The sequence below is a fragment of the Uloborus diversus genome, chromosome 9, assembly GCF_026930045.1.
Source record: "Uloborus diversus isolate 005 chromosome 9, Udiv.v.3.1, whole genome shotgun sequence".
NCBI lineage: Eukaryota > Metazoa > Arthropoda > Arachnida > Araneae > Uloboridae > Uloborus > Uloborus diversus.
This window is the reverse complement of record NC_072739.1, coordinates 90027221-90050389: the sequence shown is the minus strand read 5'-3', so window position 1 is coordinate 90050389 and position 23169 is coordinate 90027221. Positions and strand designations below refer to the sequence as shown.

The window sequence follows — 23169 nt, the reverse complement described above, 5'->3', positions numbered from 1 at the left end:
TAACACAAAACCTAGCACATGCTCTTGGTTCATTCTCTTGTGGCAGTTACGATCAGCAGGGCCGGATTTGGAAGTGCGGAGGCCCCGGGGCAACGAAGGAGTGGAGGCCCCAAATCAGGGTTCGAAAAGATCATATTTTGATATATATATATATGTATATATCCGATATTTTCGATCAGCACTTATAATCAGCAATAGTAAATACATCCTGAAGTTACTGCAATTTATTTTTTATATTATTATTATTATAATTTATAGGGGAGAAAAAACGTAAAATTTGCTGACCCGTGAAAGTTAGGATATTTTGTAAAATTTTTATTGTGGGGCCCCTTTGTTGTGGAGGCCCCAGGGCAGTAGCCCCGCCTTCCCTCCCCTAAATCCGGCCCTGACGATCAGTAATGTTCAAACAGACCCCATGTCTTTGCGAAATGCACTGGGTGTCTGTATAATACGAGAGTTTGATTGGCTACCAGCGTTTCAATATGGCCGCCTAAACTGAGATGACATGGAATTAAAATTAGCGATTGTTAAAGTTTTATTTTGAGATTGACGAAGCACTTTTACTAGTAAAAATTATTTTCAGGAGAGGGGGAAAATCAGGAGGTTAAAACAAAAATTCAGGAGTTTTAAGGGCACTTAGAAGAAAAAATTAATTTTCAGGAGTTTTTCAGGATTTTCAGGAGGCGTACGAACCCTGCAATGAGTTTGTATCTTTTTTTAGTCACACTAATTTCATTTCCCAAATAAAATTGAAATAATAATAATATCAACAATATTACTTTTGTCACCAAAAAATAAATAAAGTAAAAATAAATAAATAATGGAAAGCCAGGGGTCGATCCAGCGCCAAATTGGGGCCGCTTTGCGGCCCCTTCACAAAATTCCGCATGGCAAAAGCGGCCCCATTCACAAAATTCCCCATCGCAAAAGCGGCTCCATTCACAATATTCCGCGTCGTAAAAGCAGCCCCTTCACAAAAATTTATAAAAAGGCAACCTTTTCACAATATTTTTTAACCGCAAATGTGCACGCATCTACGCGGGAGCCTCTTCCACCTTCCCCCATCTTATCTTTTTTGCTTGCTGCGTGAGGTGTTTTTCCTTGAGAGCGTCAGAAGGGGGACGGGAGAGGGAAACTTGTGATTGGTAGCTTGTTTTCAGGAAAATCTTAAATTTTACTTTGATTACGCAATATATATTTAGTATTAATTTGTGTTGAGTTTCAAAATCCAATTCTAAAATAACTTTACTTAAAATAAACATATTTACATGCTGTTTTTATATTTTTATTTGTTTTGAAGATCTTAATTTCCTTACATCGGCCGTGGTAAACGAATTTTTCGCATTTTTGATGTTTACTGTACCTTGTTAAGAGGCAAACAAATAAAATTTCTTATATATTTATTAACATCATTAAATTGCAAAGTTTTAAACGAAATACCTACTCTGTAAGAACGTCAAAAGTCAAAAAATTAAACGCTGAATGCTGGTGCAGTATTATTTTGGGTTTTAATTACTTTTAAGTTTTTCAAACACATACATGGAATCTTTAATGAGTATTTCACTTCTGTGTTAAGAAATATGTGATATCTTTGAGTCTGTTCATATTGTATTTATTAGGAGTTATCATTACGTTCAGCAGCATGTGCAATTTTCATTGCTCTTAAAGTATTTGAGAGGGGCAAACAGGAAATCTGTTGTGAGACTTTCACCTTAGGAAAGTGTGCCTTGCATATGTATGTTTGTAAAAAGCAATAAATGTAATGTATGTGTCAAATTACGAATAAAATGTTAAGGGTCTTACTTCCCCCCTCCCCCAGCGCATTTTCTCTTGACTGCTTTCATGTATTCTTCAAGAACTTGCAATCACCCCTGAAACCTGTCTAGAGCTTTTCTATAAGGATACGACAGCTAAAAATGCTTTAATATAATCTTTTCCAAGAAAAAAATCATGAGAAGGTCTTTTTTACAAAAACAAAGAAAATTCACAAAAATATTTTGCTTTTTCACAAAAATAACGAAATTTCACAAAAATATTTTGCCTTTTCACAAAATGGGGACCCAAAAAATAAAACCTGGATCGACCCCTGAAAGCATTTCTTTGGATGAAAATTTTTTGAGGTGGTTTGAACCCTGTAAACCACCCTCTTGCATACGGCCCTGATAAAAATTATAATATAACAGATTTTATTTTGGTGATGATATAACTACTGCCTTTCATTTTGTACTTTATGAACTTCAGCAAATAGCATACTTCTTTTTGAGCAGTTGTATAATAGATCTAAATCATTTGTATTTGTAGAGAACAAACACATAACTGAAAACTGTATGAATTAAAATTTCCCTGAATATTAAAAAGTAAAAGTTTGCTAACCTACAACTGAAGCTTAGCTGCATGTATGATAAATTCATCATAATACAGCTTCAAAAGAAAAAAAAAATACTTACATCTTCTCCAAAATTGACAATGTCGACACATACTTTCTCTTTTTTGAACTTCTTTGCCAGTTTTACAATCTATGTACAAGAGACAAATCAATACCAAATTAAAAAAGAAATAGAAATTAGGGAAAGATAGTAGAAGACATGTACAGTACAGTAACTACAATCAAATAAGGTTTACAACAGTTGACAACAAATTTTTTTATAAACTATACGGATACTTAAATATGGTATAAACAATGTTACTACGTACAAACAATTAAAGTAATTTACATACAGTTGGGGCAAATCGAACCTGGCAACATTACTAAGTGGCACTCTGCCATTTACTTATTTCGAGAAATCAGCAGTTATTATGCAGAAAAAGGGCAAGAGTTCACAGCAAATTTCTTATTTTGATATTGATTTTCCCTTATTTTTCCAAGCCATCGGAAATTGATCAAAAGAATATTTTTGATATGGTGTACGTTGATTTTTTAAATTTCTCTAACACTCTTTCCTTTAAGAAAATTGAAAGCAATGAACAAAATTTGTCCTTTAAAAAAGAGGGGGGGGGGATAGGGTATACAGTAAGCTACTGCAATTTAAAAATATATTTAATTGAGGTGAAATTAAAGTTAATTATCAATCTATTACATTTTTCTCCTGATATTAAAAATCTACCGGTCAAACATAATTTAGTTTGAGTAAAAATTTAGTGAAAACAGCTTCATACATTCTAACTTAACCAAATTTTCTTTTAAACTGCAGTAAAAAAATGTACAAAAATTACAATAGTTACAAAAAAAAAATTTGAATGCAGAAATTTTGAATTCAAATGATGTTTTTTGAAATCACGAGCTGCGACAGGATCCTACTCATTGGAATTATTGTTTCTAGAAACAGCTCCTGTCCCTCCAAGCCTGCCGGTCCTCTTGGGCAGTTACGTGTGTATAGTTGTGCATGTGTATGTGTAGGCTTGTATGTGTGCGTAGACCTGTGTGAATGCACGTTGGTGTATATGTGTGTGTGTATGAGGGTGGGTGTGTAGGACATGGACGCCACCGACCAGGAGAAGCAGATTGCTTAGGGCCGGAGGAGTTGCGCCTGCAGAGGACAGTGGGGTTGAAAAAGGAACCGGACATCAAGGACCGTGAACCGGAAGGTATCAGGTGAAAACAATTAGCGATTGTGATTGCGCAAAAAAGGCTTAAAATTTCCACACCCCCTTATAAATCACAGCATAGAGTATAAAAATGAATGTTCATTTAAAAATTCCTTTCCTTCATTGAAGCATATAAATATTCAATTTTTACACCTACTAGATATTAGTCGAGAACTCATATTCAAAATTTGGCTAAACACCAAGTAAGGTAAAACATCAGTAGTGGCCACTTCAAGGTTTAAAACGCACTAGTAGTGGCCAATGTGAAGTATATTTTTAAACTGAAGGTCTACAATGTTAATTGTCCCTCTTAAAACTCAATGAGCGCTTTATAGCCCAAAGCTTTCTAAATCTTCCCAATTTCTAAAAATACCAGAATTTCAATTTGTTAAAATTTTTCCCAAATCTGATCCAGCAGTGGCTACTCAAAATCTGAAAATTTCAGTAGTGGCCATCTGACATTCTTCCATCCGAAGTATTTACATTATTTAATTTCCATTCAAATAGCTGATGAACAAAATTGATTCAATATGATAGTTACATTTAGTACCAAATAAAAATCACATCAGTATTGTTCATTTCCTTCTACAAAGTACAAAAGAAAACTTGAAGTGGCCACTATTGAAGCACTGGGCACTACTAGTGTTTTACCTTATATAGATTACTTGATACGGCACTAAAGAATACTTAAAGGTTTTAAAAAATCCTTCGCAATGTAAAAAGCAGTGAGCTTCAAGAGCATTTAAGAGAGAGTACAGAAGCATTTCATACTGAAAACAAGCAATTAAGAAAGCACCTGATTTGACCCAGTTGGAAACAAGGCAAAAGCTGTCATAGAATTGAAACAGATGAATGCAAAATATGGGGAAAATAGAATTTCAAATATAAAGTAAGTGGAATAAAACAAACAAATCGTTCCAAATAAATAACACAAGCAGAATACAAATCGCAAAAAGAATGCACGGAAAAACTAGTAGGTCCTTGTGAATGCTTGGATGTTAAGCATAAGAGCAACCAGTAAGATTTGTTGTCTTTGCAGCAGTCGAAACTTCTATATTACAGCTACCAAGTTGGCATGATTTACTGCCTCGGTGAGATTTGCAATTTATGCATAAAACCCAACTAGAATAAAGGTAACAATAAAAGTCTCCCTTAAAAGTCAAAATAAATTATTCCTTTTATGAACTATCTACTGCAGAAAATATTTGAAAGATGTAGATGCAACTGGGTAAAATTTTTTCCAAACCTACTGCAACTTTTAATTCCTCTTCATCTTCCATAATGAAAGCCATGAGCCCTGATGAATCGAGTCAGAAATATCTCTTTTTATCCGTCGCTGAGAATTCCAGGTTTTTCTTGCGTTTTTCCTGTTCAGTCTTAATTTTAGCTATTCTTTTCTTTTTCCAAATCTCTCTGGCAGATATTTTTAAGTTTTAATGCTAGGTCACAGTAGGTCATAATTTTTAAATAAAGAGATATGTTGTCTTTGTCAATTAAAAAAAAAAGACAAAAGAAATGAGAAGTACAACTATACTACGTTACAGAGTATCAAATAGTGCTCATAAATGGGTACTTAAAAAACTCTTAGCTCACATAGAACTCTTTCTACATGGAGAAGTTTGAGAGGTTATGAAGGCACATGTTAGCACAAGGAATGCGGAACCACTAGTGTTGATTCTTGAGCAGAGCTATAGAACTGCTTGGTATACATAATTGAGTGCTTGGGGATGCCCTCCAGTGGAATCCGTAAAAATATGTTGAAAAAAATGCGCCCTGAAGGTTGAGTGACGACGTTGTATCTTTTTATCCTTTTGGGTCAAAGAAGGACCCTAGGGCCAAAGTAGCCAGCGTTTACGGTACACAAAATTGAAGTCCATCTTTTAAAATAGTTTTAACATAAAAATAATGCACTTTTCAGTAATAAAATCTCATATAAGCTACATATTTAAATTAAAAATACTACTTTGTCATACAAATCTTTAGTACATGAATGAAGCAAGTTTACCTCTGCATCTTCATCATCAATTGGACTACCAACAAAAATTACAATCCTCATTTTGTGATGTTTCCCTTGTCGATGCTTCAATGCTAGCTGCAAATAACATAAGAAAGTAAAATATGAATACGAAACTAAAATGTTCTTGAAACTTAAATTAAGAAAAATATATAAATACAACACATAATACTGCAACTGAATGATTAATCTTTGATAGACAAATCTTAAAAGCATTTCAATTTTAATTTCCACATTTTTATAATTTCAAATATTTTCCATTATGCATACAGATTGGTTTTCATTATTTTTTAGCAATCATACTGAGGTCAAAACATATTGGAACTCAAGCCATGTTCTTATTTTCAAACATTCATTTTTCATTGTGCATTGACAACACAATTTTGCTTGAATATAGTTTATGTAAACCCAGATCTTTAGCAACTTGCATGTTCTCCAGATCTTGTAAGCATGATAATTATAGTATAATTACCTTGAGTGAAAACATTTTGCATCCCTTTCTTAATTTACTTAGCATATATGTGACTGCTCAAAAACAAAATAAGCTGAAAATATTTTGCCGAATCTGAGAATTGCAGAGAAGTTAATCTGCTAATTATCAGGAAATATAGATATTTTCAAAAATTATTTTTCAACTACATGGAAACAAATATGTATAAAAAAATTAGATTTTATCACCATATTATTTATTATTGGTTTACTTTAATTGCTGATTGTTCAAATGATTTAGTAGCTTTTTAATGGGACACAGAGTGCATTTACTTAAAAAATGGATGAAAAAAAAAAAAAAAAGTTGATTTTTGTGTAGAATGTAGAAAGATTACGCACACAAGATAACAAGATATAGGTTCTTTCACTTGCACATGGAAAAATTGGTTCAGGTTATTTTACAGCACTTTTGAAAATGAGTAGCAATCTTTGTTCCTATTGGTTTTCTGTATTGCTTATTATTTCCAAAACAGTGGATAATACTAAGCATGCCTGAGTGAAAAATGTTTTGTTTACAGCAGAGTTTTTTTGTCCAAAAAAAGTGGTGAAAATCAACAACACTGATTCCATTATGTTTGACTGGCTTTATTCAGCTAGAGAAAACAATTTCCCATTTTATTTTCCCGAAAGATTCAGCGGATTATTTACTTATTGAGCAAGTACACTTATATAAGCACTATTCATTAATTTAATTTAGAATTATACACTGTATGTGTAGATTTAAAATACAAAATTAAAATGTCATTGAAATTCAGACTCCCCAGTAGCGGACACTTCCCATTAATGGAGATCAACTTTGGTCCCAATAGCGGCAAGTTCCGCTATTGGGAGGTTGGCTGTATTTGGCTATCCGGCAATAATTGCTAATCTTCTGGAAATCGGTATACTTCTTCAGGAATTGGACCCGTAAGAGGACAATATTGTGGAGATAGCCAGAGCTGTGGTTTCTGACTTTGGCACCATTTGACTAAGACTAAACTTAGAATGACATCATCATGACCTTCCAAGGGCACCCATATGTAAAATTTTAATTGGGGGGGGGGGGGGGGGCTCAGCTATTTTCCCCATGGGTTAACAGGATATTTTTCCCATAGAAACCGATTTCAGTACAGATTAGAGTTAATAAAATTTGACATTTTTAATAACTTATTCATTAGATGCTGGAGAAGAAATGTTTTTACATTTTTGAAAGGAAAAAGTACTAAAAGCAAGAAAGTTCTAATTTCAAATGGGGAGGGGGGGGGGGTTGAGTCCCCACTCCCGCGCCATATGGCGCCCTTCACTTTCGATGCTATTCGCCCCCCACTTTCACTTTCGATGCTACTTTTGAAAGATTCTAGAAATTTTGATTCCATGGGTAAAGTTTTAATTGCCCTTGAACTTGTACTTTTAACAACTTTAACAGCAATTAAAGCTTTAATTCAGAGAAAAAAAAATCAAGTGGTTCAAATTCAGTGGAAAATATTCACTAGAAAATTTTGTATCGAATTTGCATTTCCCAATTTTTTCTCATAAAATAACAGCTTAAATGGTCACTTGTAACACGAATCTTTTTTTTAAGAAACTGATTGCAAAAAATTGTCAATTCAGATAGAAATTGCACATACACTCAGGTGCAGATCCAGAGAGGGTAATGAGCCTCCCCCTTTAGCCAAAATCAGTTTTGGAGACTTACCTTTCGAAAAATTTACCCCGTATTTGTGCCCAAAAATTGTACTTTGACCCCTTCATAATGAACCTCCAATAAAATTATTCGCCCCTTAGTATGTATTAATGTTTTATAATAATGAAACATTTTTGACTACTGGATTCCTTGCAAAAACAGCAGAAATTTGATAGAAGTTGGAAAACGATATTCAACTGCATTCTAATTTCTAATGTACAATAATGTAGGGAATCGTCTGTATTCAAATAAGATCAATTTCTCAACTCTTTCAAGCATGTAAAGTTGCAGTTTTAGGTTGGCATCTCTGGATGCCCAATCACATCCAAATGAGGCAGTTTGGTATAGATAGTGAACAGGTTGGAGTTGTTGAGTTATCGAACTCTGTCTCCGCATATGGCCAGGGTTTCCTCTTAGATTGTTTATTTAATATGTTATTTTAGTTTTCAAAGGACCAATAAATCATTGCTATGTTTTTATAGAAAGTTTCCACTGATGCTTCTAATACTGACGCTATTCTCCTGCTGCACTGTATTATCTCTGCTCGTATTAGCATTTAAGATAATTGACTAACTAACGGAACTTAGCCTTTCGGCTTTCGATATTAATTGCGTAAGTTATTAAAATTGAACTCATGAAAAGTATACTTACATGAGCAATTCGAATTCCAGTACAGAGATTAATGTAACCCTTAGGCTGCATTTGATGAAGCTTGGATAAAATTCGACCCACATCAGTTGTTAAAGTAGCAAGAACTTCTGGTCTATAAAATAAATAATGAAATTACACCTATTAAGAAATAAATTTCCTTTAATGACCTAAATATTATGTGTAAAAGTTTTAAGAAAACATTGATGCCTAACTTTATTAAGCATAATACATTTTATTATTATGATAATTTTCATAGCACATTACGATAGTTTTCATACACATAGTTAATTTGAGTACATTTTTTTGAATAATGAGAGCATTCAGATTAAAATAGAAAAATTGCACTTATTAATTCAAGGAACAAGGAAAATGATAATACTTAGCCAGAGTCAGAAGACCAACATTATTTTCAGGATTTGATCTGATCTTTGAATGGCAAATCAAACTAACTGCATCTTGCTGAGCTTGCAGGCGTGTGGGAAGAAAGTCTCCATTCCTCATATAATCACTATTATCAACACTAAAAAAAAAATATATATGTTAAAAAAAAGCTTCAAAATGTCTTTATAAATTCAATCAAATGGGCATTAAATTCATGCAAACAATACAGTGGAGTGCCACAAATCCACCGACCTAAAATTTGCCAACGCCCAAAATCCGTGTTGATTTCTGTTTTTTTTTTTTTTTTTTAACGCTTTGTTCCCTTCGCGCTCTAAGAAAATTTCATTTACATTACTTTATTTAGGTCTATGATGGTCCAAATTGTGATTATTTCCGTAAACAATTGTTTTTAACACATAACTCGGGGATAATTCATTTTGTTTTATTATTGTGCATTACATGCATGCCAGGTGATGTAATCAAATAAAAACACTTTTATTCGAAAAATATGTTTGTATTTTCCCTCAATATGCAAACCGGATTTTTCGGAACCCCCCCCCCTCCAAATTAACCATTTTTGTGAATTATTTATTAAAGAATGTTTAATATTAATATTTATACCTAATTTCTTCATAATTAATTAAATAAGAGTAAAATCCTGGAATTTTATTTCCAGATACGAAGAGCTTTCTGTAGGGGAATATTGTTTGAAAAACTTAAATATTAAAAAATTACAATACCTAAATGGGCTTAGGTATAAATAATCAAAGAAATGATTCATTGTGATATTTCAGAAATTATTGATTACAAATAACCATGAATAAAGTCTTGTAAATTAATTTCCTCACAATCATAGCCAGCTACAATAAAAAATAAATAAAAGCAGAATTAAAATCATGTGTTATTAAACATGTCTAATGTACATTACACAATTTTAAAAATCAAAAGATCAACACATTTTGTTTGAAGATTTGAAAAAAAGTTACAGATCATGTACTATTTTAACTAATGTATCAAAGAGAACGCTTAATAAAAATAAGACAAATAGATTTTAAGAAAATCATTATGTTTTCCATTCTGGACATAATTTCTCCTGATTTAGTGCATTTATGAATAGAATTTCTTTATTACAAAAAATATATATTTTAATTAAAAGCCTCAGTACAAACTTAAAAGAAAATATACTTTTAACATATTTTAATTATGAAAACTATCATAAAAATTAATGTTAAATGATTCCCCCCCCCCATTCATACAGAGGACTTCTTTTATTATATTGAGATCAAAAAAGTTCTTTGAAAGGAGAAAATTTGGCATTGAATTTCATTATAAAAGCACTGAGTCACACAGATATTTTCTGTTTTCACTGCTGTAAACTTTTTTCCCCTTGCTCTGGCTGCATCGTCTATCAAGAATGCAAATGTGTGCAGGTATTGGCACAGTTTTATGCTGACTCTAAGTGCTTTTGGACTTTCTTAGATCTCTTAATATCTTTAACATTAAGCAAGGTTTAAAATAGGGTTCAATTTCTAGGGGGGAATGTCCTCCTTTACTTCAGACCAGGGGGGAATTTTTGAATTTGGGGGAGAATTTTTATAAGTTCTGAAAATTTGTTTAGAATTTTTTTTATAGTTCATTTTTATTTCATTTTTCCATTTATTCATTTTAAAATTATAATTTTTTTAGTGTAATATCAACCCACATTTTCAAATAATTATTCAGTAGTTTTGCAATTTTATTTTATTATTTTATTTTTAATAAAATATTTTACAACTAAGTAACATACACATATACTCAATTATTTTTTTAAATAGACTATTTTCTGGATCTAATTATCTGGATAGGATTCGGTCCCCATTGTTTTAAATAATATTTCTACTGCATAAAGACTTTTTTTCTGACAATCAAAAAGTTGAAGTAAAAAATTGCCTATACCTTTCGAAAACAGACTATCGGTCGTGTCCAGCAGCTTGTGGATTGCATTTCGACCGGCGGATCGGAATCGGTTGATGTCGGCAGATCGGAATTCATTGATGTAACTTGAATTGCTTTGAATTGACGGATGGCTTTATTAAATTTTTTCCATCTTTCTAAAATGAAAGTGGATTTTGAAATTTTTTTTTATCTTCTCCACTTTCCCGGTATGGGTTTCGTTATCAAGTTTAAGAATTTATGGGGGGCGGGAATCCCGCACGGACCTTTGGATTGCGCGAGATTTACCAATTTTGTGCGCGTTTCGAGCAATCTCACGCTCTATTTCAAACCCTGATTAAGATTTATGTACACTATGATAACTTACGATGTTTAAACGAAAAGCCGAAGGGCTAAATTTCGTAAGTCAGTCAACAATGTTACATGCTTATACAAGCAGAGATAATATCACACAGTGGAAGGTGCAGAATCAAATATTAATGTGAAGAAATGAACATTGGAAACTTGTTAAAATCTTACCAAGAATTTATTGGTCAATAGTAACTAAAATAAAATATAACTAACAAAACTAAGTTCTTAAGAATAAAACCCGGCCATAAGTGGAGGCGGAGTTCGCAACTCCCCAACACCTATCGGACCTAACTCACAAGAGGCTGACGAACACAAAAGAAGAGAGAAAGAACGATTGGAATCGTTCACTATTTATACTTGCCTCATTTGCATATGATTGGGCATCAAAGGATGCCAACCTAAAACTGAAACTTTACACGTGCCGAAAGAGTTGAGAAGTTAATCTAATTTGAATAAAGCTAATTTTATATTACATTACATTAGGAATGAGAACGCGGATAAATATCGTTTACCGATGTCTATCACACTATGCATCACTTCAATGATACATAATCTATCTCAACAAATCTTAAGTAAACAAACAAATTAGGTAGTAAATAAAGTTTTGGTTGAAATATGCTTATTGGACTACTTTAAAATGCAAAAGATTGAAAAATAATGATAACTGAATACAGTCGGATTTCGACTTACGTGGGGGATGCGTTCCAAGACTCTTCCCGTAAGTCGAAATTTCGCGTTGTGGAAAAGTGCTGTGTATATGTTTTTTTTTAATTAACATATCCAATCATTTTAGATATTTAAACACCCTTTAAACTGTTTTTGCCCTTTTTTAACTATATATTATCGTTTCTTATACAAAGAGCTGAATTTTTATCATATTTTTAAAACAGTTGCAGTATTCAACATAAAATACTGTTACGATGCACAAAATCAATGATCAATGGGAGAGAGACAAAAAAACAAAACAAAAAAAAAACAGTACGGTACATACAGTATGTAGTAGTAATAAAGCATCGCACTGCACGAGTACTATACAGTAGATACAATAAGTTATATTTATAACTTAAAAATTGAAGATGATGATTTATCCTGAGCAATCAAATCGTCATTCTAATACATTTTTAAATACAGTAGCTTCGCATTTACTTTTATAACATTTACATCTTAACACCTCTCTTAGACCCCGTGGACTTATACGGATTGCCTTCTCGACTTTTAATTATAGGTATGAAAGATAACCCATACCTAATTGTCGTGCTACCTTCGACCCACTTTCTAGTTGTTCAAGCGTATCAAGAATCTTTACCTTTTCTTAAATTGTCGCAAACTTTCGCTTTTTGTGTCCATTTTTGAAGTTTAGATGAAACAGCGTGTCTGAGTGCCACAATATTTCACCACCTTTCATATTTACATAATTTACAATAAATAAATGAAAAATATGAGGAGTAGTGATACATACACACTAACAATGCTATGTTTATAATGCGGTATTAAGGAACTTGCACAGTCAAGTGATGCTGAAAAGATGAAAGTACATTCATGAATCAATGTTTAGTAGTTAATAAGCAGGGGTGCCCACAGGGGGGGGGGGGGATTATGGCGCAAGTTGCGCCATCAAAATTTTTGGGGGGTATTTTTTTTCCAGAAGGTTTTTTTATTTAGAACATGAAATTTTTGAATTTTGGAAAGAAAAAATATTTAAACTCATTCAACAAGAAATAGAAGCATTAATAATACTTTTTCCGCGTACTTTTACGCGAACCGTCGCCGTAGCAAGCCGCCCCCCTCCCCGTTTTTCAGAAGTGTGGCCGCCAATTTCATTTTAGCGATGTAACTAACGAAGAAAAAGGAAAACTCTTCGTGGTTTTAAAAAATTAAAATAGTAATTATAAATGAAGAAGTGGAATAATAGTGACAAAAAGTTATTTTTTCTGTCAAATTTGAATAGAAAATGTAATCTTAAAATACAGTTTAAAAACATGCATAATTCTCTTTTTTCAAGAGTAAGTAAGGGCCGTGGAAATGTACACTTCAAACATTTTTACTAACACAAAAAAAGTATTCAGTACAGTGCACTCTTCACTAGGCCGCAGAGTGCGTATGTCTGCCAATTCGGAAACTATGGGCTTGGTTCGAATTAAAAACATTGTGCATAGAGTAAAATTTTAAATAATGGGAAAGAGAACAGGCGACCAAACTAACATGTTGCACGCCTTGTCTCTCGGCGGCCCTGGTTATACAAAACCATGCTTCATGATTCTGCAGTTAAAAAAAAATAAAAATAGATAAATTGATAGGACAGACCATAGGATAGGGGTCGCCGAAACATTCCCATATGTATATACTTTTTTTTGATGAAAAATGTTGTCCTGAAAATCATTGCTAAGTGGAGAAAAATGTATTAGTCACCGAAATAAATTTGAAATAGAGAGATAGAGGGGAAAAAAAACAGTTAAATGCAAAGAGAGAAAGTATTATAATGAATACTTGCACTAAAAGTTCTAAATGTTTGAATGTAAAAATCGTAAGTAAATCAAAGTTTGATCAAGAGATGCAGGTGGCATATTTAAAATAAAATGAAGTGGAATAGAGACCTAAGGTATTGCAGAAAATTAGCATATCCGTTCAAAATGTTAAAAAAGTCCTTTTTCTAAGGCCGCAAATGCTTGTATTGCAAGAAAACAAAAATATTGTGCGGGAAATTGAAAACTTTATTATGGAAAATCCAAGCAAATAATCGTGTTCGGCAAAGGAAAATTGAAAAAAAAATATTACCACAATATGTTTATCAATTACTGAAATTTACAATGAAGATAGGAGGGACGTAGCCAAACTGAAAGGAAGAGTGGGGAACTCCAAACCCTTATTTTTGCGTCCCCAAAGCTGGCCTGGAAGTGAGTTTTTAAAACTTAGATTTTGAAAAAATCCCGGGAAAACGTTCTCAAACCCAATCGATTACCCTAACGTCATTAAAGATGGCCTACACCTAAGTATTTAGGACTGCAATTTTGAAAAGCTGTGAGAGTGCTCCCAACGTAACCTCCGAGAAACGCCCTCTCAATTAATCATTCATCATCATTCAAGATCGAATAAATTTCGTCTTTTGGACTTTAATTTAAAAAAAAACTCCCTGAGGTGTCCCGAAACTGTCGTTCTCCAAATATGACCAAAGATCCTCAAAAATTTCATTGTTAAGGCTTCAATTCAGAAAATTTTTCGGGGGAGATCTCCAAAACCTTCTATTCCTATAACAGTATTTAAAATCGTCTACAATTGCGTTAACTGAATTTAATTTTGAAAATTTGCCAGGGTAGGACTCCAAATCTCTCCACCCATTAACATTACCGAAAATCTTCTAAAACTGCGGTTTCAACAGATCGAAATTTTTTCAAGAGAATGCCCCCCCCCCCCCCCTTCCTCTCTATCTCTCTTTCGCCATTATCATCGAAAAATATCTTAAATCTCGCTTTTAGTGCTTCAATTACGAAACATTTCTGGTCTCGAGCCCCTTCAAAACTCCCCATTTCATAGAAGGTTGTCTTAAATTACGTTTTTGGAGCTTTAATTTCAAGAAACTGGCGGTGCACTAAATTTTAACAAAAAAAAAAATGTCTACCATCGCATTTTTAAGGCTGCAAAATTTCAAAAAAAAATCGAGGGGGGGGGGGGGCACCTCTCTTTTTCTTAATATCACCATAGATCATCTAAAACTGCATTTTTCAAACTACAATTTTCAGATTTTTCCCAGGGGAGAGCCCCCAGACTCCCCTTTACGTGTCACAATCAAATAAATTGCAATTGGGAATGCGTGCTTGAAGTTTGTATTTTGAAAAATTATAGAACGATGACCCCCGAGTCTCTTCCTCCCTTAACATCACCATTGGTCATCTAAAACTGTGTTTTTCAAATAACATTCTTGAAAATTCCCGGGGGAGAGCCCCAGACTCCCTTTTTTGAACACAATTAAATATAACGTACGATTGTGTTGAGAACTTAAATTTGGAAAAATTATCGGGAGAGGCTATCATGGACCTCCTCTTCCCCTTCCTCCCAAACTTAAAATATAGTCTAAAACTGCGTTTTTTTTGTCTTCAATTTCAAAATAATCAAAGAAGGTATCCCTCCGACACCTCCTAATTCTGATTGAATATTATCCTTACGATTAAATTTATATTGCTAGTACCAAGGTCTAATAATATGACTATCCCTGCTAAACCAGAAGCAAATCTTCTCTCTCTGCATATTGGAACATGCGTTCGAAACAATTAACGAGCCGCCAAAAGCGTATCCCTCTCCAAACCCCCAGTTTTTTTTGACCTAGCAACGGCCCTGGTACTCCTTTCCAAAATTTAATGACCGAGTCTCTTTTTCAATGAAGAGAACATCACAGACGGCATGGAGTTAGTGTCCGTTTTAAATCTGGATCAGACGATTTGATTTCTTTTCAATTTTTTATAAATTTTCTTAAAGTAGCACAATTTTGCATGATGAATGCATGCGTAAAATCAATGAGAGGGAGAGGGGTCAAAAATGTTTTATTGTTTGTAATAATTCTGACCAGCATGCTCTAGTCTTCCATTGATTCATTTGCACCTCGACAATCGTTAAGAACTAGTTTAGAAGTTTGCGAATAACATATTTTTTATCCCTCCAATTGACAATTAATATATTTTCTTCGTTAACGAGCTTAAGCTTATGAAGAATTTTTCTCATTTCACTTTACTCCCATCTTCTCTACCATTTTTAAACTGATTGTTTCAATTTATCATTAGATGATTTTTATTAAAACTTTCAGTGATGTTGGTTTTTGCTGATGGAGGTAGAATAGCCTGTTCTTAAGGTGTTTAAATTATGTTTCGTAAATCATATTTACTTTCTTCTATATCTGATATGTATAGAAGCATATTTGATTCGTTAAAAATCTCGAGTTCTGATTTTCGATGTGTGCTGAATAGCTGAATCAATTTTTAAGGATTTCTGAAACATATCTGTCACGGTGTATATGATCCATCTTTTTTGGATATTTAACTTCAATTTTGGAAAACTTGCAGGAGAGCGCCAGAGTAACACCCTCTTTATCATCAAGAGTCATCAAAACTGCATGTGTCGAACTGCAATTTTGAAAAATTTATAGGAGAGAGCCCCTGATTCCCCCCCTCTTTCCTTGACCAATCAAGGACAAGACTAGAATTGCGCTTTTGGAGTATCAATTTCAAACAATTGCCGGGGGAATGGCACCGAAATTCACCTTCCACTAACATTATCCAGATCTATCAAAACTGTGTTTTTAAAGCTACAAGTTCGAAAATTTAAGTGGAGCGCTCCTCTCCCCTCCCCCCTACTCTCGTGAACATCATTAAAAATTCGTGTTAAATTTGGTTTGCAGAGCTTCAATTTCGAGAAAATTCCGGGAGAGCTTCCGAAAACTCGTTTTCTTAACGTCACAAAGGCTACAATTGCGATTTTAGAGCTTCAATTTCAGAAAACTGCTTTTCCCCTAACCATAGATAGCATTTTTAAGACTTTAATTTTGAAAATTTTCCTGGGGCAAGCCCTAGGATCTCTTCTTTCACGAACATTACCACAAATAGTCTAAAACTGCGTTTTTAGAACTACAATTATGAAACCAAAGGAAAAGCCCTCTTTCACATACCGTTAAACTATCCACAATTGCGCTTTTAAAGTTTCGATATTGAAAAAATTACCGGGAAGGGCACACCAAACATTTTATCCCCCAAACATCACCAGAGATCGTCTATAACTGGTTTTAAAAGAACTATTTCGAAAATTTTCCGGAGGAGAACCCCCCGAACACCCTATCTAATTGACAATAAAGTAAGATTCATATTTTATGGATTCATATTGTATACATCTAGTAATGATTCCATCCCAAGCCAGAAAGTTTAATCCACTCTTCTTGTAATTGTTCATACGTTTGAAAAAAAAATAAGGTGTAGCAAAATTCGATTCAGGGGTACCCAAAACTTGTTCACTCAAGGTACATGTTGTAAATTTTGGGAAGTCAAGACAGGTCAACAATCCAACAATATTTCAGTTCAAATGCTATTTCTTAGCGCTACTCCCCCCCCCCATGATTTTGACTGGAAATTAAACACTCTAAAAACTGTTATATTTAACCCGATTCGAAAGCGAGAAGATTTTTGGGGGCAAATTAGCGCCATTGAGCTTGGGGGGGAGGGGGGATGGGCACTCCTGTTAATAAGAAAGCCGAAACTTAACAGCACGATTTCTTTTCAAATATTTTCGTGTTGAGAGCGAGAAATTTGCTTTAGCTCTAAAATTCGTTGTTCCGGAAAAAAATCACGTTATAGCTATTTCGCGTGAGTCGGATCGCGTTGTAGCGGGAGTCGACTGTAAATAAAAATGAACTACTTGGATTTTTTTCTACATGTAATTTTAGAAAACTTAGTTGGTCTGCCTTGTATATTTAGGTACCTAATAGAAAAAGCTGCAATGATTAGAAATGTTGAATTGATTTGAAAAAAGAAAAAGAAAAAAAAAACTATTTAGCGAACTTGCATTACCTTAAAAAAAAAGTTTCTAAATTTATCGATCTTTAATTTAACCCTAAAGCTTTGCTAGTTACTTTGCTAATTAGATTTTACTCTCTGTAATAATTTGCAAAATTTATGAAAACATTTGGGGAAAAACAAAGTTTTTCAAAAAAAGTATTTTTGAAAAAACAAATGTTTTTTTTTAACCACTTGGTTTAAACCAACGTGGTCTAATTAAATAACCCTGATATTGTGTCCTGCTGAAGAAATAATAAGAAATGTCGTAAACCGAAAGACATCAACAACTTAGTGGCCACCACAACCGGAAAGTTTTAAGATATAAAACAGGGGAGGGGGTAGTTTTTACAACTTTCATAAAAAATAAATGATTAAAACTTTGCATTCTAAAAGAGAATTATTCAATGTGTTTTTACATATGGAAAATTTAAATTAAAATAGATTTTTGATTTTTTTTCAAAACAAAAAAATAAAAAGCTGAATAAATAAATAAATGAGAAGTTGGCAGGAAACTGCATTTTAGATGAAATAGTTTATAATAAAGTCTCCAAAGCAATTATCCTGGGTTGCCAAAAAGCAGAATACTTCACTATGTTCTGCAATACATAATCGTTTCACCTAAATTGTTCAGCAAATACTTCAAGCATTGTATATACAGCAACCTTTTCCACAGATCGGAAGCCCCCCTAAATAAAAATCCCCCCCCCCCAGTTATTAAACACTGTTGCTATGCATTTCTACGGAACTTAAACCAATTCAGAGTCTCCAAAAATATTTTATATGCTTTCTATAAAATGCATAGAAAATTTTATAAAAATCCTAACCAAGTGTCAAACTACATTTTTTTTTGTTTGATTTTACACAGCACGAAGGAGCAATTAAAATAGTGTTAATAAAGTACTAAAATAATAAATAAAATGAGTCGATTGAGTTAGGGTAGCATATAATAAAACTCTTCAAAACTTTATAAATAATTCAAATATTTTCAGGATTCAAAGGAATTGAAATCTCAAACAGGATACTCAATTTTCAGCGATGGACGTGTTTCAATGTTGGCATGTTTCTAAAACATAAGTTTATGAAGGAAATTGTAGTGGAGGAAGATCAATTGGTAAAATAAGTTAAAGGGGAACCAAAATTGCTAGAAGAATCAGAATCTTTTCATATTTAGAATATAAAATTTCTGCAGAGCATCTGTAGTTGGTGAATTAGGGTGCTGAGGCATGCATTTTGAGAAACCCTGATTTATACTATTCACTCTTGATGATAAATAAAATTGAAATTTTTTTCAACTAATCTCAATTTCTTTGAAAAATCTCTAAAATAAAAATTATTTAAAGCTCTTCATTTTCCCTTGCCAGGCACTAACATTTTAATACTTGATCATATAGCTTTGCCAAATCATTCTAACTCTGTAAGAAACTCCTGCTTTAAATTTAAAAAAGAACTTCCAAAATAGTAATTTAGGATTAAATAATTAGCAAGGCATGAAACATGCAAGTCTCAAAAATTTATCCCAAATATGTTACAGAAAAGTGAGAACCATGATTTTTATTTTTTATGCAGGATGTAGCAAGGAACAGAATTTGCCTCATTTTGGCTTTCCCCACTCCCCTTTGTATTAGTTAAAAAATTTTAAATACAAGGTTTGTAACTAAATATTCAATATTTTTGGAATGAATCACGTAATTTTCAGGAGTTGGAGGCCCTAAGCTATAGCTTGTTTAATTCATGAGTAAATCCATTTAGAGACCCACTATGGTTTGATTGGACTCAGCATTGCAAAAATAAAACAATCCATCTAAAATTTGGCGGTCACGTCAATATCGCAATTAGCGAAATACCCACAAGAACATAATACTTCCACATTTGTCTTTGAAAATTAAGTCAAACATGATAGATTAGATGCATGACATTTAGGAAATAGCTGCATCGAGCCATCTTACTAACAGTATAATTCTAATTTTGCTACTTTATAATACATCTTTATAGCTAATTTAAAGCAAAAACAGCGCTTTACTGCCAAACTTATCGAAAAAAGGCTTACGTTTAGTTTACTGTTAGCAGTAAAGATTTTCATAAATTGCAAGTCATGTAAACAAAACAAACAATTTACTTATGTCCAACGTTAGATAGGAGTGACTAGTTTTGAAAAAAATAAACGAAATTTAAGCACATACCAAATTATAGTGCTCTCCAAAACCATTTTGAATAACTACACAAATTCTCTGTACTTATGTCAATTATTCCTTCCACATAGAAATTACAATGCGAATCCTTTAACAAAATAAAAGTAAATTTACGAAAGTGTAGAGTTGAGTGGAGTGAGAGTCGTGAGCTTCGAGTCTCTGGAGTGATATCGCATACCAATAACATTGCAGTTAGTGAACCATAGAATACTCCTCTCCCAGAAGTTTCAAATTTTTAATCAAAACTTATTCAATTCAAGTATTTTTGGGATGAAATTAGGATGACTTGCTGCATATCGTTTCTAGAATTTTTCAATGTACAGTAGTATCGTGTTAGAAATGCTTAATTTCTAATGAACAAAGTGCGACAGTCATCTATGCTATAGGTATTGAAGAGTAGAAGCTTTGTTTCTGTTTCTCTCATTTTTTTACTGTGCCATAGCGCCTAATATAATGCACCGTAATATACCGCTCGAACCTCGAATGTGTGGTGTCAAATTCAAATCCAAGTGGTTTATATTTTATTATTATCGCATTTGGAAGAGATTCCTGTTATCTTGTTGAAAGTTTTTGAATTTAAGAACATATTCTATGGTTTTTATTGTATTATCCTGAATTTCATTTTTCAATATATTTATATAAATTGAGAGCATCATGTCGTCGGAACCGAGGGATGTTAAAAAAACGAAAGGTAAGTTCTCGAGAGTTTCAACAAAAGGCGGCAATGTTCGTTTTATTTATGATTTTCTCCCGAAGGTGTAAGCAAATTCTCTTTTTTTTCTGACTTAAGTGGGTGCGTGTAAAGAAAAGTAGAAGCAGTGTTATAATGTCATTTTTGTTGATATTTTCAGAATGCTATGATATAAAATGCATTTAGATGTGCATTCAATGCTGAAACTCAATACATATTTAGCCAAACTCTGCTCTATGCCATCACCAATCGCTAATTAAAATCGAAATCATGCGTATAGGAGGAGTCTGAAGTCGTTGAATCATGTGTCACTTTGGAGTTTGAACAAGTCTCAATTATTTTAGTACTATTAATATTTTATTTTTTAAATTTATGACCAACAACGAACTATTTGAGTCCTACTAATCCAGTATTAAAATCACATGGTAAATATTTGAACCAATTTTAATTCAGGAAGTGTAGAATTTTGAAAGTTTATTTTTTAAACGGTTTTTATTTATATGGGGCAATAATTTGAATTTCTCAATTACATTTAGTTTTTTATCTCACAATTATGTGTAAAATTTTATTTTTTTGTCATAAAGAAGAAAAAAAAGATAGCATTTGTTGACAAAAAGAGCACAGGGTACCACTAGCCATCTTTTAAAAGACAGCAAAAATGAAAACTTTTAGAAGAACCAGAAAATGTGAAGTTCGTGCGGGCCATCGTTGTGTTACTTCTTGCATCTCATAAATGATGGTCAAGTAAAAGCTGGTTACCATCAGGGGAGGGTCAAAGGGTCAGGTGACCCCCCTGTGGCATGAATTATATCATGATTGTTACTAAACTTCAATTTTCGAAAAAATAGTACATGAAATCAATGTTAACCTTTTTTTGGTTGGTTCTATCTGCAAGGTATTTTTTCTCATCATGTCATATTTCAAAGGATTGACTGAGTTCGGTTACTGGGCTATTGTTCTTTTGAGATTTTTATTATAATTTTTAAAAGAAAAATATATTCAAAGTTTATACGAAACCGTGTCCAGCTTGTTTACCTAAAGAAATATGACTTACTTAAAATTTAAGGCAACTTGCACCAAGATCCATGTCATAAGTTATACAAAATTTAGGGAAGGGAGGGGTGAGGGGGTAATTTGAAATAAGAAATTTGATCTCTTTTAAGGGGGGGGGGGGGGCTCCGTAGCATATGAGGAGATCCGCCATCCTCCTTGCTCCCCCCCCCTCAACTGATACTTTTTTATGTTGGAAGTATAACGCTGGCCATTGAAACTTGACCCCCCTTACAAAAATTTCTGGATCCGCCCCTGTTTACCATGTATTGTCAAAATTTGAGACGAAAAACACAATAGTATAAATTACTTAAAATTGAGGAATGCTAAAATAGATTAATGGCATTATGAGATTCACTTCCTAAGATGCAATGGAGAAGACAAAAATGCTTTTTTTTCTAGCAAATGTTTATCATGCAACTGTTTATTAAAAAGAACATAACTATGTCTTAAATACTTTGAGAATCCAGTGTTTGCTCAGGAAGTCTGAAACTTTTGTATTCACAGATATCATTTTGCTTACTTTCATATTATGCATTAATTTTCTCATGAATATTTAATTTTTCTTTTGATCTTTGAATAATAATTTTGTACTAATGGTGATCACTTATTGTATTTTTTAAAATTACTAATTAAAATTAATTTATTGTACTTTATTGATTTTTATATTTTTTATTTTAAGCGCAAAAGAAAATGAGTTTAATTTCAATATGGGAGAATAATGATCAATAAAATTGTAATAGAAGTTGTTTGTGCAAAAGTTGTCTCAGACATTGATCCAGTTCACAAGGTTCTGTTAAAAATTAATGTAAAAATATTTAATGATTGGAAAATTTTGTTGGGTCATTCCATTGTGACTAACGTAACATTCACAGCTGATTTTAAACTCTTTTTACTTACACCGGGAGTAAAAATAAATGTGTTTTGGTTTAATACGCAGATTTAAAATGTACAAGGTGACTATTTTCCATTTCTACCAAGAATTTGAAGCAAAATAAGCGCTGGTAGGTGTTTTGTCACCAAAAAAGGCATTGTGACTAACCAACATTTTTGCAACCCTGAGAAACAATGCTTATGTTACGAGGCAAATTTTTCTGAAACTTACGCAGGCATTTAAAATTGGCCGATATATTTGTAAGAGGTAAACAATTTATTTTTAAAAATGTACTTCAGATTTATTACAGATGAAACTTTTTTGGCCCTTAATGGTACTTTTACGAAAAACTGTGTGTGACTAACGTAACCATCGAATAACAAGCAATGAATGCATATAAAAAAATTTGTAATTAATCTCTTGCTTTTATATTACTTTTACACTTTTTAGGAATCTTCTTCAGGGTTGCGACAGATCAGGGAAAAGTCAGGGAACTTTATTAATCAGGGAAAAGTCAGGGAATTTTGAAAAAATAACAAAAAATCAGGGAAAATTGATTTTATGAAGAAAAAAATTTTTTTTGCTTTACAAAATTAAGTACTCTAATTCCCCACGCATTTTCCGCCAATTATCTGTTGAAAAAAAAAAGGAAAATTAATGAGGTGCGATTATACACTGCCACATATTTGCATCTTTTTTCCTCGACGTCAAAGTATTGATTCTTACTTATTAACCACAGGATGAACTTCCTAAGATTGCTTCTGTG

At 32.9% G+C, this 23169-nt stretch overlaps 2 protein-coding genes across 2 annotated transcripts in view; one reads left to right on the top strand and one right to left on the bottom strand.

The window, feature by feature from the left end:
* Positions 1-19912, bottom strand: part of LOC129229893 (26S proteasome non-ATPase regulatory subunit 4-like) — a 38251-nt gene extending 18339 nt beyond the window's left edge. The window contains exons 1-5 of the mRNA XM_054864274.1: positions 19780-19912; positions 8782-8922; positions 8403-8514; positions 5591-5677; positions 2448-2516 (exon numbers count right to left, since the gene is read on the bottom strand). Of these exons, the coding sequence (XP_054720249.1) occupies positions 2448-2516; positions 5591-5677; positions 8403-8514; positions 8782-8922; positions 19780-19805 (435 nt within the window). The 5' untranslated portion in view covers positions 19806-19912. The remainder of the gene's footprint in view (positions 1-2447; positions 2517-5590; positions 5678-8402; positions 8515-8781; positions 8923-19779) is intronic.
* A 474-nt stretch (positions 19913-20386) lies between these two features.
* The window catches only part of LOC129230369 (uncharacterized), a 42082-nt gene continuing 39299 nt past the window's right edge, over positions 20387-23169 (top strand). The window contains exon 1 of the mRNA XM_054864767.1: positions 20387-20479. Coding sequence (XP_054720742.1) covers positions 20443-20479 — 37 coding nt within the window. The 5' untranslated portion in view covers positions 20387-20442. The remainder of the gene's footprint in view (positions 20480-23169) is intronic.